General features: G+C 33.8%; 1 protein-coding gene across 1 annotated transcript in view; it reads right to left on the bottom strand.

The window, feature by feature from the left end:
* Positions 1 to 970: 970 nt before the first annotated feature.
* Positions 971 to 18,782, bottom strand: part of LOC127717786 (protocadherin Fat 4-like) — a 31,211-nt gene continuing 13,399 nt past the window's right edge. The window contains exons 6-9 of the mRNA XM_052223634.1: positions 17,062 to 17,202; positions 11,315 to 14,428; positions 3,895 to 3,984; positions 971 to 1,107 (exon numbers count right to left, since the gene is read on the bottom strand). Coding sequence (XP_052079594.1) covers positions 971 to 1,107; positions 3,895 to 3,984; positions 11,315 to 14,428; positions 17,062 to 17,202 — 3,482 coding nt within the window. The remainder of the gene's footprint in view (positions 1,108 to 3,894; positions 3,985 to 11,314; positions 14,429 to 17,061; positions 17,203 to 18,782) is intronic.

Here is an 18,782-nt window from a genome sequence, read left to right as displayed (position 1 = left end):
TGACCTGAAATAGCAATTATTGACTAAATTTTCGTGTCTGTCCTAGCCTTTCGAGGCGAATGATCCTCAAGGTATCTAGCAAAAAGTTTGTGTTTTTTTTTTTCAGTCAGAAATCAAACAGGGTTGCCAGGCTTCAAATAGAACATAAATTCATAAAATGTATTAATTGTCTTGTATCTTGAAAACCATAGTAGATAGAAAAAATTTGCAGAATTGCCATATATAGCACATTACTGTTCTGCAAGCATTTATTGTTCTGGTTGAACAAGGGACAAAAAAGTAATACATTTTACCAGTTATTACCATTTTAAGAAAAGTTGCATACTAATAATTCACCAAAATTCAAAATGCAAGTTTCTACTTTGCAAAACATATCCCGTTGTGATTTTCGCAATAATTCATGCATTTACGCACAGCAGGAACATATATATTAGATATACTGTAACAGTTCCCAGCCAATCTAATTAAAATATAGAACTCGGATTTCGTTATACTACTCGTACGTAGTATAACGAAATCCGAGTTCTATATTTTAATTAGATTGTGTTCCCAGCGCACAGGCACTTGTCTCTGAAATTTTTTTACCTATATACTTTAATATAACACAAGGTACTTAACTCGTATATTTGAGAAATGTCACCCGGTCACGAATTTCCGTTTTATTAAAGTATATAATTTGGTAAAATTCCCCATACAGCCTTCAACAATGAAAAAAGTAACCATAACTAAGTATTTTATTTATCAGTAAATAACAGATAGACAGGAAGATAAATTGGAACAGTTTTCTTGTCAGTCAAATGTAAGAGTTTTGGTTAAATGATAATCGGTTTATCATAGAAAATATTCACAGCATAACTCATAGAGTAAAGCTTATACTTATGACACATTTCTAAGTTTATAAAATCATTTGCAGAATTATTTTGATATGTTTATAAATTTCATATATATATAACGGACTTGGAAAGCGTTTTCAATAAGAATAATTTCCTGTGAATGATCTTTTTGACTCGATCAGGATTTGTCTTGGTGTTATAGTGCCTTCTCGTCCAACATCTGCATTGGGGTTCTCCTTCATGTATTTTCCATCGTGAAATAAAGCAGGTGGAACTGAAGTATAAATGTAACATAAGTCAAATTCATCTTATTGATATATATTTCATCACCAGCCCATTAGTCAGCACTTATGTGTTGACATGAATTATCATTGATATGGTCATCATTATAAATTAAGTGCTACAAAACTTAGAATTTTTCAAAATACTAAAGATTTGCTATTCCAGCAATAGATTACCTTAACTGTATTTGGCAAAACCTTTCTGAATTTTGGGTCCTCAATGGTCTTCAACTTCTTACTTTATTTGTCCGTTTGAACTTTTTTGGTTCGAGCGTCACTAATCAGTCTTGTAGACTAAACGCGCGTTTGGCGTACACAATTTTAATCCTGGTATCTATGATGAATTTATATCATTTTTTTTCTTATGTACATAAAGAGATGTGGTATGCTCAGATGAATAGACAACTATCTAACAGAGCCCAAATGAAGCAGATGTATGCAATTTATAGGTCACCGTACGGTCTTCAACAACTATATAAGCGAAACTCATACCATATAGTCAGCTATAAAACATGACAAAATTTGAAACAATTCAAACAAAAAAAATCCAATGGCCTGATTTATTACAAAACAAAAAACGACAGACAAATTTAACAAACAGCAACCAACGAAAACCACTGAATTACAGTTTTCTGACTTGAAAAGACCCGGCTTAAATATGTTTGTCACCATAACTTTGGATTGGTATAACAACACAACGCAAGAACAAACGGTAAAAATCATGTTAATTTATACTATTTTGGAATGGAATGTTGGCGAGATCGTTGTATGCCCCGCCTACGAAATAAAAAAGGGGGATTATGTTTTCTGGTCAGTGTCCGTCCGGTCGTCAGTCCAGTTTAAAGTTAAAGTATTCGGTTAATGTAGCTAACCAGGAAACTGTGGACACTTCAATTTAAACTATATGCCAAATTCTGTTTTTGACACTGATTTCATAGTTCATTGAAAATAAAAATATAGTATGTACGAGTATTGAATAGTGTCCTATAGACACGGTATTGAATAGTGTCTTATAGACACAGTATTGAATAGTGTCCTAAAGACACAGATTCTTTTTAGAGCATGAAATTGTAGTCACACGAACTTTGTTTTTGACCTCAGATTTCACAGTTCAATAAACATAGAAATTTAAAGTGTGAGCGAAGCATGGTGTCACATGTACACACATTCTTGTCAGAGCTACCATGATTTATACAGATATGGCTTTGTCTGGTTTTTAAATTCAAGTTTTTAAACCAACCAACCATCCAGGCATAAAAAAAACCACACACATATAACATGATATCTGAATGACTTACCATTCAGTTTGACAACATTTTAAATATCAAACATACTCTTTTAATATACTATTTGACTAAAAAAGCACACATAATGTATAATGTCACTATTGTGAACGATTAAATTAGAGACATTAATTTGACAAAATTTCACATGTCACTATGTAAATCCTCATTCATGTATATTCGACAAATTATATTACACATATTTTGTGTTTACTTCAGACCAACAAAAACCTACAGTACTATAGCTAGTAGAAGTTAACAAAACTTTGGCCGAAGAAAACGTAATCGAAAAAAATTATTTCGTACTATTTAAAACCAAGGATTTGTATAGTATAGTTTACTATATAAATCCTTGTTAAAACAATGTCGAAAATTAAGTATGATTGTAAATCAGGAGGAACTTTTTGATATGGATTAATTGTTTTAGTCAGGAAAAATTAGTGTTTTCTATTTTTTAGCCACAGTATCATACCAACAGCTGTAGTCACTGCAGCTAACATCTTGCAGTAACGAGTACATGTTTATCCTACTTTCCAAATTATGTGCCTTTTTTTTCTTTTCTTATTCAAGTACTAAGTAATGTTTGAATAATAACATTTATTATACCAATTTGAATCTGGGCTCTGCATGTTTTTAATTGTTTTTTTCAGTTTAATGACATACGGATAGATCGGCAAAGCGGGAGTTTTTTTTTGTGCTTGTTACGGGTACTAAGTCAGGCAATCTGGAGCATGTGTTGTTAGTTGTTGTAAACCTTAAATTGTTTGTAAGTCTATTTTTTTTTCGCGGAGGAGTCGCTTATTTGTGGTTGATGTGGTATGTTGTGTTTTCCAGTATTGTTTGGTGATTCCAGTCATTTCTGTATTCTTTAATTTTTTAACTCATTTTTTTGTTCTTTATATTTTAGCCAAGTATTCTCTTTTCTTTATATTTAGTACCCCATTATTCTCTATTGTTTTTGTCAATTTTTCTCTATTCTTGACTTTTTGGGCTCTTTATTCTGCACTTTTTGCATGTTATTCTCTATTCTGTAAACCCCATCTAGATCCTCTTTTATGTATCACAAGAAACCGATTTTCCTTTCCAAACAACACGAGACATTTAGTATTTAAAGAATTAATCAATTGCTTACATATTTTATGTAAATTTAGTAAACAGTACAGATCACACTCCTCGTTCTATCTACGCAATGCGTTTAGGTGTTCCGGGTACCGTGTTTGTTCGTCCGACCAGTAGAAAAAGAGGCAAACGATACGAAAGAAAGAATCAAAACTAACTCATAAGTCGGAGAGACCGACAAATTCATGACAAAAAAGCGGAAAACGATTGACGAATAGACAAAAAATAAACAAAACACTACAAAAAGCTAAAGACTGTGCAACACGAACACCACAAAAACGGAGGGTGATATTAGGTGCTATGAAAGGATAAGTATATCCTTCTCCACATGTGCCACCCGTCGTGTTGCTCATGGTTAGTATACAAATTTTATCTTACCATCATCTCTAGTGGAGGCAAAATTCATCATTGATACCTTCATACTGTGTTTATCCTTCTTTGGTTTTGTTCCTCTATTGCTCACATTATCTTAAAAAAAAAAAGGTCTTAAAATATCTACAACATTTTTATAAATAAATTTTCATTGATTCTAACAAAATTATATTGATGAATAAATAAAGGAAATGTCGGGTAAACGTGAATGAGACAGCAACCCATCGACAAAAATAACCAATAAAATGTCTCAATAATGATATAATTTGATCATACAAGACAATATTTTTTGTTTTGAAGCATATGAGAAGCTCTTATTACAGTCTTAGGTCAAAAGTGTCTCTCCAATTCGAAAATCCCTTATTAATTCATATAAAAACACATTTATTGAACATTGTCAAAAACTTATTTGAGGTCCGATTTTGATGAAAATTGTAATGTTAAACTTATAAATGTGTACAGTTTCTTATGGTTACATGTATTATGAATTATTTTTATGACATGTCATTACTGAGAAATCATTATTTGTATACAAATATAGAAACTGTACATTGTAACTTAGACGGCTGTGTTAAATAGGCATGCCAAAAGAAAATAGTATCTACCATAATTTCAACTTATTTTACCAATGACCTTGTGTTTGGTACAACGTTTTGGTGTTTTCATATGTTGTTTGTTTGCGAAAGGAAGCATTCTTCATGTTAAATTCTGTATCATGCACTATCAGTGTTTTCAGTTTTGTAAACATTAATAATTATTTTGCTGAAGCGAGCTTTGGCAACGGAAAATGATAAATTCTATGATTTTCCGTTTTTAATAGTTTTGGTTGTTAACAGTTATACTTATTGGACAAAGTGTCGTAATTTAGGCTTAACTGCGTATGTTTTAGTGAATTACTTCTTTTGTTTTTGTGTTCATGGTTACTGGTAGTATGTTGAAAATAGGAAATTAAAAATGAATCTTTTATGTTTCTTCAAATGTCCGTAAAGATAGAAAATGGTTCGGTTTGGGTAGTCATTTTGGTATTTTTGATAGCTTTTTACTATTTTACTATATTCCTTATTGAAAACTTGATAAATAAGTTTAAATGTCTAGAGGGGTGGATTGACCTTTTTCGGGACGTCGGGATTGGACCTTTGTTTTAGCGGGAATTCGGGATTGGGACTTTGTTTTAGCGATAATTTGGGATTTAAACCTATCGGGAATTGAAGATTTATTTGTGGGGATCCGTAAAAGAATGTCTTTTTTTTGTCTGTCAATGTCATAAGATCGGGTTTCTTATAATGAAAAAACATTAATGTAAAGTATTCCCACAGTGTAAACATATTAAAACTATTCATACACATAAACGATAGCTTACTGTATTAGCTATTATTGAGGGTTTTGATGGAAGGTCGTCAATGATTTTTTTATCCTTTAATTTTTACATCATTTATCATTTATCACTATTCTGTACTATGTTTTGTCCATTTTCTCTATTATTGATATTTTGTTAACCCGTTATTCTTATACATGTTATATTCATACATTTTGTGCAATTTTCCTCTCTTCTTTGTTTTGGCTATTATTTTTTTTCTGTAGACCCCATCTAGACCCTCATTATAGGTGACAATGAAATTGTTGCTGACCAAACAGCATTGCGATAATTTACTCACTTTGTGACTGTGATAATCCTTTAAACACAGGTGTGCTTGATCTTGGAAGGACAGGTTCTGGTGGTAGTTCCATCTGAAATGGCGTGGAAGATATATATTCCCAATGTTATAGGAATGAACCGAATAGTGATAAAAGCTTAACCTTGGAATAAGATTGTTATTGGCAAAAAAATCAACAGTAAACGAAGAACTTTTATACAAAAATTTGCCTTTACGTGGTGGTTCTGCTGGAGCCCCTCCTCCTTCACAAATAAAAATAAAAAGAAAGAAAGAAATCGAATAAACATTAATTTTAAAAAATGTGACATCACATAATAGATATAAGAAGAGAGTGCCAATGAGACAACTCTCCATCCAAGTCACAATTTGTAAACGTAAACCATTATAGGTCAAAGTACGACCTTCAACACGGAGCCTTGGCTCACACCGAACAGCAGGCTATAAAGGGCCCAAAAAATAACTAGTGTAAAACCATTCAAACAGGAAAACCAACGGTCTAATCTATATAAAAAACGAGAAACGAGAAACACTTATGAACCACATCAACAAACAACAACCACTGAACATCAGGTTCCTGACTAAGTCCATTAGGAAAGGCAGATTTCTATTCAAATAAAGTAACTGCCCAGTAAATAGGAGTTCAGTATACGAGGTTCGGGGAGACGAATGAACAAATGGACACAACGATAAAAAGAGAGGCGAAGGATACAAAAGGGACATTCAAACTAACAGGTCGAAAATAATCTAAGAACGCCATGGTAAAAAAAGAAAAATACCAAATTTTTAAAGACTAACAACAGTATACAAAAAACAACAAAGAAAACTAAAGAATGAGCAACACGAACCCCACCAAAAGTTGGGGTGATCTCAGGTGCTCGGGAATGGTAAGCAGACTGCTCCACATGCGCATGGCTACCGTCGTGTTGCTCATGTAAGTAAAAACCTGGTGATACATTTAGTCTAATTCGGTAGGTCACAATCGTAGAAAAGGTAGGAGGCACTGTGGTTATGACGATTGGAACATATCAGAAACACATATTCCGTAACGGTCAACCAAATCTTGATGGCGTCCGTAAAATTTGATTTCAACTTCACCACTTGAAACTCTTGGTTAAATAGCTTCTTTGTGAGCAGCAACCCTTTATCAAGGAAATTATTACAGGAAACACAGCCCTGGAATATCGTATCAAAGTGGGAGATATACAATCCATATGCATGCGCTGCTGTGATGTAGCTACATAAAAATTGGAAAGTTAACAATTGGAATCATCTCATTGTCAATTTGTAGATGTAAGTCAAAATATGAGGCAGACTTTACTGTATCTGTTGTTTCCATTTTTCAAGTTCGATGAAATATCTATACAACAACAACAACAAAAATTTGATATGAAAAAAAAAACAGTTATACGTAGCGTTAATGCCCAAACCAAAACAAAGTATATGCGACGAGTTTCACCATCGGTTACTGGTATACTGGTGTTTCATTATATTTCACATTATTATTCATATTTGACATAATACTGGAAAGGTGCATTCGAATGCACCATAAATCTTTCTTGTTTTTGTTTCATGTATTCATATCTAGTAGCTATTAATATTTCTTACCTTTATCGGACTGGTTGCATACAAGTAAGGAATCCTGTCATTATTATCTACAATATAACAGAATGCATGTACTGGCGATAAATCAATAAGTCGTGAGCAGGAATTATTTCACTATTTAAAAAAGTGATCTAAAGACTCCCATGAACACACATATATGCAAAAACTTGCATTTGACTTCGTTAACTTTTATTTGATTTTTTTGTCTAAAAAATGGCATATTAAATTTGGACACTGAACATCACAGAAAAAAAGCAAGAAGCCGTATACCAAGATACATAATGTATATTAAAAATATGAACACAATCATTGGATTTAGTTCAAATAAAAAATCCAAAATAGTTTAGCGGTTTAAAAACGCTTTTGGTATAATATTTCATTTCATAAACAGCAGTAGCATCACAAGAATACACCCGTTGCTAAGCATACCCTTTCTCGTAATTCAAAGTATCAAATAACAGCAAGTATGGACAGACTGAAAAATGCTCAAATATTATAAACGCAAAGTGTCAATGCTTATATATGATCATATATACATGGTGGCAAGTTTTTGTTTGTGAATGAAACCGAAGAACCACGAGAATCACCGACCTTCGGCAGGAAAACTTACAATCCTCCTTGCTACGGAGTTGGAACTCAGAACCGCAGGGTTGACAGGCTAGTTGTCATTTTAGATTAACTAAGAAGACCAATCGGCCTCCTACGCAACCAAAAGAGTAAAACCTTTTTAAATCATAAAAAATCACCTTCTCACATGGCCTGTTTAACATAAATGGTCAAAAAGAAAAGAGACATAATAAGATAATAATTATTATAGATAGCCTTACTTTTAATACAGTTCTCTTCTTTGTCATCAAAACTGAAATTAAAAAGGAATGAATATATGTGCTTGAAGGAAGTTGACAACAGACAATAGTTTTTCAGCGCTGTCACTGAATATATAAGTCACTTAACTCCTCTACATATATATGCATTCCAACATAGATTTCAAAAGGTTAAATTGGAATTACCAATGGTGTAAATATATAAATAGCTGTATCAAAAAGCAAAACGACTAACCATCAATGCCGGACCTAGCATGAGTGATTTGAAGAAGCCACATTTAAACTCGTTCATCCAGTTTTTGTATTTACCCGTACCATTAAAACGTTTAATCCCGCTGCAAATGTTTGCACCTGTCCTATGTCAGGAATCTGATTACAGTAGTTGTCGTCTGATTATGTAGTTCATACGTGTTTCTCGTTTCTCGTTTTTATATAGATTAGACCGTTGGTTTTTCCGTGTGAATGGTTTTACACTAGTAATGTTTTGGGGCCCTTTATAGCTTGCTGTTCGGTGTGAGCCAATGCTCCGTGTTGAAGGCCGCACCTTGACCTATAATGGTTTACTTTTATAAATTGTAACTTGGATTGAGAGTTGTCTCATTGGCACTCATACCACATCTTCCTATATCTATAAAAGAAAGGTTCAAACCAGTAGTTTGAAATTATACAATCTTCATATGCGATAATCAGACAATTAGAAAATTATATACCTATATTCTTTATCAGCATTTCTGGTCAACCAGAAATACAATATCAAAATTGCAGCTAATAGGACTAATGCGCAGACAATGGTTGTTATAACAGCAATACCGACGGTAGTCTGAGCCCAGTTTTGAGATTGAGATGTTGTTGTATCAACGTAAGGTTCCACTGATGTCACCGGAAATGACGTAAACGCAGCAGTGGTGAGTACAGATGCAGGTGTACCATCTCCTTGACCTAAGACAGTAAGTAAATCAGACTGTGTCATGAAATTCTTTTCATTTTCAATTCCATCTATAGTATCTGCTGCTGTGCTTTCCACAACATAAAACGTAGTTTCCGACCTGGAATGATCATAAAACATATATTTACATACATATATATGTATATGGAGGGTAAATTTGCAACTCAGTTTGTCCGAAAGTCAATCCTTAACCCATTCCACACAAAACACCAGTCTTTCTGAGTTAAAAAAAAAAACCAAAATATTAAATATATACTAGGCATTCCACCTCGATTTTCACAAGTTCAAAAAGGAATTATATAGAGCAGAATGCTTTATGGAGATAATAAATGTTATTAAAGCATCAGCTTTACATTTTGGTTTCAATTTGGTCAGTGCGTCGGTACTCAAATGAATTACATAATTAATTTTTATTGTATAACTCTAAATTGTTAAAACTTGCATGCAACTACTCAAATACTAGGTATGAGTCCGGGCTATACATATAAAAGGAACTAAGCGACAGAAAAAAAAATATACGTCTAACGGATAACACACTGTTTTCAACAACGAACAGACGTCTATATCGTGGACAGCCTACTAAATGATATATGTATCACTACGACAGACAAAATAGGACCTGTGTTCCCGATTTCACTAAACATCACTGTTTTTTTGCTATCGTGTACATCTAATTTTTATCCGCTGTTCCGATTGACATTGCAACTCAATGAATTTTTCACTCGTGTACACACTGTAGTAAACTAAAGACTGAGCAACACTAATATAAAAAAAAACCCAACACAACCAGGGGATGATCGTATGTGCTTCTGGCATATATCATATATGTTCTAGCTAGCAAAGCGCTTATGATATATACTCTTTAGAAATAATACCAATAAACAAAACCAATAAAAAAAAACTGTCACACATTTGACCAATATGATTTATAGAAAGATTAACATGTTATTAAAAATATATTTAACCTTTAAAGAAATATGCGCGATTTCACACCCCCCCCTGTTTTTCCCCCTTTCAAAATAGAAGAAGAAATAAAAACATGCCGTTTGGAGACATATTCGTCTACGATCTTTCATTTTGTAGGACTAATGAGATCTCTATATTTGACTAATATTCTTACTAAATATATACTCACTGAGAAGCAAGCAGTCGTCTTCGCCTTGCTGCTGATATTCCATCGATTCTCCATATTTCAACTCGCTTTGTGGGAAAGATTGCTTGCAAAGATGCCCTTAGCTGATTCCTTTAATACACAAAGAATTGTTTTATGTAAAATCAACACGTTTTGTTTTAGAAGTAAATTTTATATTAATTGAAGTTTGAATGTGTTAATTCTATGATTATTCTTCCGACAATTGCAATTATTTCAAAATCATTTCTCTTAAATATGAATTAAGTAAATACTAGTATATCGAAGACAAATTTTAAAAACAAAATCTTCAATAATGTAACTTACTTTTGAGATTCTACCACATCTGCAGTGACACTATGTTTCAGAACAACCAGATGTAGACTGGGCGTAACAGAGTCAACTCTGATCATAGCAGATGTTCCATTCGACTGTCCAGTAGCCGACTGAACCCGTATCACAACCCACATTATGTAACGTGTCTGGTCGTACAAATAATTTGAATTTCTAACATAGAATTCTCCTGATGTGCTATTAAAATCAAATACTCCACGGTCGTTCATTGTTATGTATTGCACTGTATCAGTGGTCGACGTAGTGATTCCAAAATCATCTGGCTCTAATATCGTTATAACGTCTTGTGTATTTGCATTCGAAGGACATTCGAGCGAAAAATATCCTGGTGTAGGATTGCCAACGGCAGATGGATCGACATCGTTAACATCTATAATGTTTACATTAATTGTAGATGTTCCTGTTAAAGATGGTGCTCCACCATCTTTTGCAAAAAGGAAAAAAGAGAAAAACGTAAGAGCTTCATAATCCGGAGATGCAACCAATGAGATTTTTCCGGCACTATCCACCGTTACTAAAGAAGCGGCTACAGTATTTGTTGGATCAATTTCATAAGTTATTGTACCAAATACACCAGCATCGTTGTCATTTGCTGTTATGCTGCCAATAGATATGCCTACTGGTGAATTTTCTACGACTGAAAGTACAAGATTTGGAACTGGGAAAAAAGGGGTGTTATCATTTACATCGACAACTGCTATATGAACGGCCTTATTGTACTTGATAGAAGTGTCTCCTTGATCTTCAACGAAAACGGTTATGTAATACTCTGATTTAGTGAAATGATTAAGAAGTTTTGCAGTACTTATAAGTCCATTATTTTGATTAATTGCCAGGTCATTATTTGTATCGCCATTGATTATAAAAAAGTTGATTGTTGCGCCAGGCGCATGTACTGGATCCGGAGCTATTGTACCTATATTTGTTCCAATCGATGCATCCTCATTGACATTGAATGTATAATCGTTAGCGCTTGGAGTCAATGGAGGATCAACGGTGACCTGAACAGTGGCTGTAGCTGTTCGTCTTATTGAACCTTTGTCTACGGCATGAATGACTAAATGATATAAATCACTAGCAGGTACGATGCTGTTTGCTGTTGTTATTTCTCCTGTTATGGTATTGATATTAAACAATGAATCTTGGTCACCACTTATTATAAAATATTCAACTTGTCCGTTGTTTTTTATATCAGCGTCAGTTGCTGTGGTGGTAATTAAGCTAGTTCCGACTGCGGTAGTTCTTGAAGTAGTCACATATAAAGTTGGTGTTCCAGAACCAGTCGTATATACAGGGTCATTATCGTTTGCATCGGTGACTGTAATAGACAGAACTGTTGTTCCAGTGTTAACTGGAATGCCACTATCACTTGCATGTACTTCAAGAACGTAACTATCTGTTGTTTCGCGGTCCAGTATTCCAGCTAATTTCAAATCACCAGTCAGGGGATCAATGCTAAACCTAAAATCACCATTACCCGAAGCAATGCTATACGTTATAATGCTGTTAGGTCCAGTATCTGCATCACTGGCTCGGAACGGAAAAACAATGTCATTCACATTGACAAGTTCCGACAAGCTTAAATTATACATAGCTGCAGAGAATGACGGTGTTTGATCATTTACATCGTTAATATTTATTTTAATTTTACATGTTCCGGTTAAAGATGGTGTTCCTCCATCTATAGCCGATACAGTAAGATAATATAAAGATTGAGTTGCAGCATCGAGGGCAGAGTTGACGGTTATAACCCCTGAAGAAGATAAATCAAAATGTATCATGTTTTCACCAGCTGTAAATGAATATACTATCGCACTATTAGCTCCGTCATCGCCATCTAAAGCTATCATTGTATTAACTACAGTATTCAAAGCTGCATTTTCATCTACTGAAAATGTGTATTCACTACTACCAAAAGAAGGCGTTATATCGTTTATATCCCCTACATTCACTGAGAGTGACAAGAAATCTTTTTTTGTGACATCGTTGCGGTTAACGGCTTTAACTAAAAGTGTGTAACTTGCAGTTGTATCTCTGTCCAATACAGCAACTACTTGTATTTCCCCAGAATGTTCATTTATGCCAAATTTGCCTTCACCATTTCCAGACTGGATAATGTAGTTTAAATCTCCTAGAGCACCAGCTATACCTTCAGTTGCACCGGCGGTAGTTGCATCACAATCATAAATTACTGTGCCCACTATTGTATTTTCCAACTTTGAGATAGTATCTGTAGCAGCAATAAATGCAGGTAGAGGATATATTGGGTTCACATCAATAATAATTGACATCGATGCAGACCTTGATGGTGTCCCTTGATCTTTGGCTTCTATTACAAGAATATACCGACTTGTTGTTTCATAATCCAGAGCGCTGTTTACTTCAACTACCGTCCCATCAAGCCGGAACGCATTTCCGGTATTTCCTGCTGTTAACGTGTATGTTAGGTTAGAATTAGGTCCATCATCAGCATCTGTACAAATTACTGTTGCAATAAGAGCCCCAATAGCCTCATTTTCATCGACATTGTAACTTCCAGTTGATGGTGTGAATTTAGGTTGATTATCATTGACATCAGTTACCTGAATATTAAATGTAGCTGTTGATGTATCCCCTAACCCGTTGTCAGCTTGAATGGTTAAACTATATGCTGCATTTGTTTCCCTGTCTAACATCTTACTCAGATATATAAAACCAGTATTTCGATCCATAACAAAAGATTGATCAGTATTTCCAGCAGTTATTGAATATGTGATGCTTGCAGTAGCATCAAGGTCTTGTGCTGATATGTTAAAAACCTTAGCTCCTATGGCCGTATCTTCTGCTAGTGATGTAGAATAAATTCCGCCAGCAGCAGTTGAAAGAAACTCTGTAGGAAATTCATCAACATCGGAAATGGCTACGAAACATGTTGTTGAACCTGAAAGAGGTGGGGTTCCACCATCTGTTGCTGTTACGATAAGTATGTATGATGATACAGTTTCTACATCAAGAGCAGAATTTAAGACTAATTTTCCGACGGCATTAATAGTAAATACACTACTAGGATCTCCGTTCGTGATAGCATATACGATATCCCCATTTATTCCAGTATCAGCATCTGTTGCTACCAAATCAATAATTTCTGTAGTCGGGGTTACGCTTTCAACAATAGGGATGTTAAAAAAGTCGGCTGAGAATATTGGATAGTTGTCATTACTGTCAAGGATGTTCAATGTTAGCATATCATCTGTAAATGTAACACTAATATCATCCGATATACGAATTGTGAGAACATAATTAGGAATGGTTTCTCTGTCTAGTGTATTAAGAAGATATATAGCTCCTGTATAAGAATTGATGGTGAATTTATTATCTCCATTGCCATTTGTGATTGAAAATGTTTTAGAAGCAGTTGCAGAATTTCCTGTTACAGTATAGAGAACTGTTCCGACGGATGTCGCTTCATTCACATTTTTTGTGTCAGGTAGAGCAGTAAAAGTAGGAGATGATGCAATAATGACATTAACATATACTGATGACGTTTTTGGTACAGTTGCTTGATCAGCCGCCTGAATTTCTAAATTATACGTCAGTTGACTTAGAGCATTGGCCACTGTCACGTCTCCATTTGCTGCAATACTAAAGTCGGAGTTTGTATTACCAGTAACGAAACCGTAGTTAATCTGACCGTTAATACCAGTGTCATCATCAGTACAATTCAATATGTAAATAACATCAGACACAGCAACAGGTGGGGATAATCGTATAGTTACTACGTTGATGCAACTGGGTGAGAATTCATTTACATCAAGGACATTAATTGTTACAGACGTTGCAGTAGATAATCGGGAAGTGGTAGACAGGTCAGAAACGTTGACATCTACTGTGTAAATATTTAATGCTTCGCTATTTAGACCTGTCAAAAGTCGTATGATTCCTGTGGTTGGTTCGATACTAAACATATCATTGTGTGTCGTCAGGGAGTACTCAATTCGACCATCATCTCCGTTATCTACATCTGTTGCAGCTATTGTAAATATGGATGTTCCTAAAAAATAGCATATGCAAGTAGATATTCTCACAAGTTCACATATCTACCTATTAAAGTGTTTGTTATTGGAAACAAATTACTGAAATAAAAGTTATTGCAAAAGTTTAATGTTTAGTTTATCTATATTGAATTTATGTTTATCTTAACCTGTCAATTGACTTCATTTTTGATTCCTTCAATCAATACAGAAGTTGTGCCTTTGCTATTTTAACAAACATGTAATTTTGACTTAGGACTAATAAGAATGAGATCCGCCACACGCATTTATTTTTAACTATACGAACATTTATATAAGTAAATTTTGATACTGTAGTCGTAGTATATAAGAGATTAAATATGTATTTGTTGGTATTAATTATAGTACATACTGCATTATGATGCTGGTTTATTTTTTAACTCTTCTTTTATACTTTTATCGTTGAGAATTTTATGAGTTAGTATATGCATTAAATATTTCAATATCTTGACATTTTTAAAGGCGTTTGTCAACTAGGATATCAAAAACATATATACAAGCAAAACTCGCTTACTCTCTCTCTGTTTATTTGTGATTTCCCTGGTGATTTTCCATTTTGTTATATTCAGGTTTCTCATTTCAAAAAGCAAAAGGGGGTCTCGGTGGCCGAGTGGTCTAAGTAGTTACTACTGTAATCACTAGTCAGTCAACACTGATATTGTGAGTTCGAACACCGCTCGTGCAGGTACACTCGACTCCAATCTTAATTGACTAGGATTGTCAGTTTTCCTATCGAAGGTCGGTGGTCTTCTCCGGGCACTCCGGCTTCCTCCACCAATAAAAACTGGTCGCCATGAAATAGCCCAAAAGCGGTGCTTAAAAGTGGCGTTAAAACACCAAAAATCAAAATCAAATCAAAAAGCAAAACTTCAGTCATGGAAAATCCAAGGCATCTTTTTTATGAAGTATCTTTATGTATAGTAATGAAGTTTGATAGATGTTTACTGCAACAATAAGGTTAACAATGATATTTTAGACATGATTAAGCATCCTACCGATTGCAGTGTCCTCTGAAACATCTTTACTGTATGGAAGACCAGTGAAACTTGGACTAAACTCATTCACTGGAGTAACAGTAATGACGGCTGTAGCTGTTCCTACTAAGTTAGGCGTGCCACCATCCCTAGCCTCTATTATCACAGTACATGACGCCTCACTTTCATAATCCATATTATTTGTTAATGAAATAATCCCAGTCCCGGAGTTGACAGACATTTCACAGCCAGTAGTTGTGTGTCCACCTTAATCATTAAAAAAGTTTATCGTAATTTTACTGTCAAGAACAGCCATAACCAGGGTTAAACATGACCAAATCAGTACCTCAGTATTTCGTGTTTTTTTTTTATATTCCTTCCAGATGATTTTTCATTCAAAATTGTAGACCCAACAATAATAATTATCAGACATTTTTCAGACAAGTGTAGTCTTTTGAGAACTTTTATTGTGATTGGTTTATGTTGTTGTTGGTACCGTTTCTTCAATATGCCAGCTAAATTTACAGTGCCCAATTGTTTCTTTAAAAATTGTATGAACAAAACAATTCTAAGAAAATCTACTAGGTAAGTACCTGTTAGCACGTATGTGATTTGACTATTTACTCCAGTATCATCAGTATCTGATGCCAATAATGGTGGTGTAAACGAAATCGCTGTAACAGCAGTATCCTCTGGTAATGTTACGGTGTAAATATCCTAAAACGCAATTAAAAATTTGGACCATACTAGTATTTAATACATATTTAATAATATATTTTATAGATTAAAAAAGTAAAGATTAAAAAAGAAAGAAACATGTTGTTTTTCTCTATTTCCATATTTCAATATGTACACCTACTTGAGAGTTCAACAAATTTCCAATTTTTAGTTTCTTTGCTTTGTCTAATTCTATTTATGAGTTAATGTAATATAAAAAAAATATCCATGCCTGTCACGAAACTATTCTAAATAATACCGTTCACTGCGGTAACTATGCTTATGTCGTATCGATGTTTGACAGACTGCGCGTTCACAATCTTATAACCTCAGCAAAGACGCGTTACGGTGTAAAATTATCAGTAAGGTAATACTGTTACATTATCCATTATACCTCTGTAAACGTAGGCGTAACATCATTTTCGTCTGTCACGGTAATTGTTATACTTCCCGTAATCTTTGATGCAGTCATTGTAGATGAATATGCAGAAATAGTAAGAACATGCGAGGCAGCCGTTTCTCTATCTAAAGACGTTGTAGTTATGTATATTTTTCCTATAATCAATAACAAGTAAAAATTAACTAAAAAAAATGCATGTATATCAAACATATAAACATTTGTTTTAATATCTCTTGTAAAATATTGGTTATTTTTTTTCGAACAGTATAAAATATAGCATGTTTGCATATGATGTATTTTGAATAATACTGAAAAAATTAATTGACACTGATTTTCTATACTTAAAACTAGAGTAATATGACGGGTGTCACTAGTGCAGCACTCTTTCAAAGCAGCTGAATACGACATCCGTATCAGAGACTTTACAAATAAACATTTGTAAAAAATCATTAAAAAAAAATCCTTTGGGTAAAAAGCTAATCACATCCACTTATAAAAAACATTATAAGGACCAATCACATACCAGTGTCTGCCACAATACCAAACAACGAAGTCACTGTTTCAATGCCGTATGTAATTGTGGAATCGGCAGTAGCAGCTTGATCAACATCAGTAGCAGTGATAGTCTGAACTGGTGTTCCAACTGCACTGTTTTCTGCTATGGCTACAAAGTTTCAAGATAATTCTTTAAAAATAAGGGCAGCAAACGTTTTTAAATGAAAATTATGATTTAAATCTTTTGTGAAATTTATTATGCTGTTGATGTTTAGAACGATATACATTATGATGATTTAAATAGTTTTTTCGCTTGATTTGTTCAATTAAGGAGGTGAATAAGTTACATCTATGATCACTCATTAGGGAGCTACCATTTGATTTTTATGGGGGATGGGGCTAGGATGAAAAATTGTGTCCTGCATTTTTTTTAGTTGTAATCTCGGTCCTGCCTTTTTGTTCACTTTATTCGGTCCTGCCATTTTTTTTATTAGTTTATCCTGACTTTTTATACATAATTTGTCATCAAATCGAAAGGTAGCTCCCTTAAAGATAGTGACTATGTTCGCCAGTGTTACAGTTTTGACAAGAAAGAATATTGAAAAAAGAACATTGTAGAAATATTTCAGATTATGTGAAGAAAAATAATAATTTTCCATATCACACAACTTATATATTCGTTTACACCATAATAATCAAAACATTTTTTTCTTTCTTCAAAACTGTTACAAGCAAACGACAGATCGTTTTTAAACTTGAAAACAAGTATACTTAATATCTGCATCCGGAATTTGAAATGACAAAAACAAACGTATTACAATAATTCCCATACTGCTGTACACTTTATATATTTTAGTATGTGGAAGTTCTAAGCAGTTGTTATGAGATGGTTGGAGCGTCTGTATTTTTGAGTCCCTAAATTCGTAATATTCAACGGATTCAAGTTCAAATGAGATATACACATTATATTAGTTAATTACGTGTATATGGTTGTTGAATCCTATCAAAATATAGTTCGTATAAAATAAAATACAGAATTTGTGAAATATTACAGAACTCACAAGCCGTATAAACCCCATTATGATCTGTATGCCATACAGGAATATTATCGTCAATACCGGTAACGATAACAATTACATATATTTTAGTAGGCGTGGCATATATCTGTGGTGTCGCATCGTTGACTGTTATTTCTATTGACCATTGATCTGCCTCTGTATCTACGTCTATTGTTGATTTCAATTCTAATGATGCTCCGTTCATTTGGAATTTTGTGGTATCTCCTAATGAAAAAATAAAAATAGCTATATCTCTTTAGATAATTCGTCTTTCTTCTTTTTCATGTAAGGGACCGGTCAAAATTTCTCAAGGCATGGGACCGGTGCAAATTAGCATGGGATATGCACTTTTTTAAAGCAAAATTTCCATGGGACCTGACTTAATCTTACATCTTAATTAGGTGTGCATGGGACATTGACTTTTTTATTGAATCAAATCAAAAAGGTTCTGACTGCAAACTATGTATATGGCCCTAACAGACACAAGGAAAGTCACTTATATCAATTCCCACATTTCACTTATATCATTTCCCACATTTGTTGGCATCTAACATTCTGCAAGTTAAAATTTTCAGTTCAGACAAAATTCAGAAAGTCACTTTTAAAATTTTCTTTAACTTTTTCAAATCAACTTGGATTTTCATAAATTATGACAGTAATCTCATTGTTATACTATTCTTACTAATTCCAA

This window comes from Mytilus californianus, unplaced genomic scaffold (assembly GCF_021869535.1).
Source record: "Mytilus californianus isolate M0D057914Y unplaced genomic scaffold, xbMytCali1.0.p SCAF_1, whole genome shotgun sequence".
In the NCBI taxonomy this organism is placed as follows: Eukaryota; Metazoa; Mollusca; class Bivalvia; order Mytilida; family Mytilidae; genus Mytilus; species Mytilus californianus.
The sequence above is the reverse complement of the archived record's forward strand: the minus strand, read 5'-3'. Positions and strand labels throughout refer to the sequence as shown.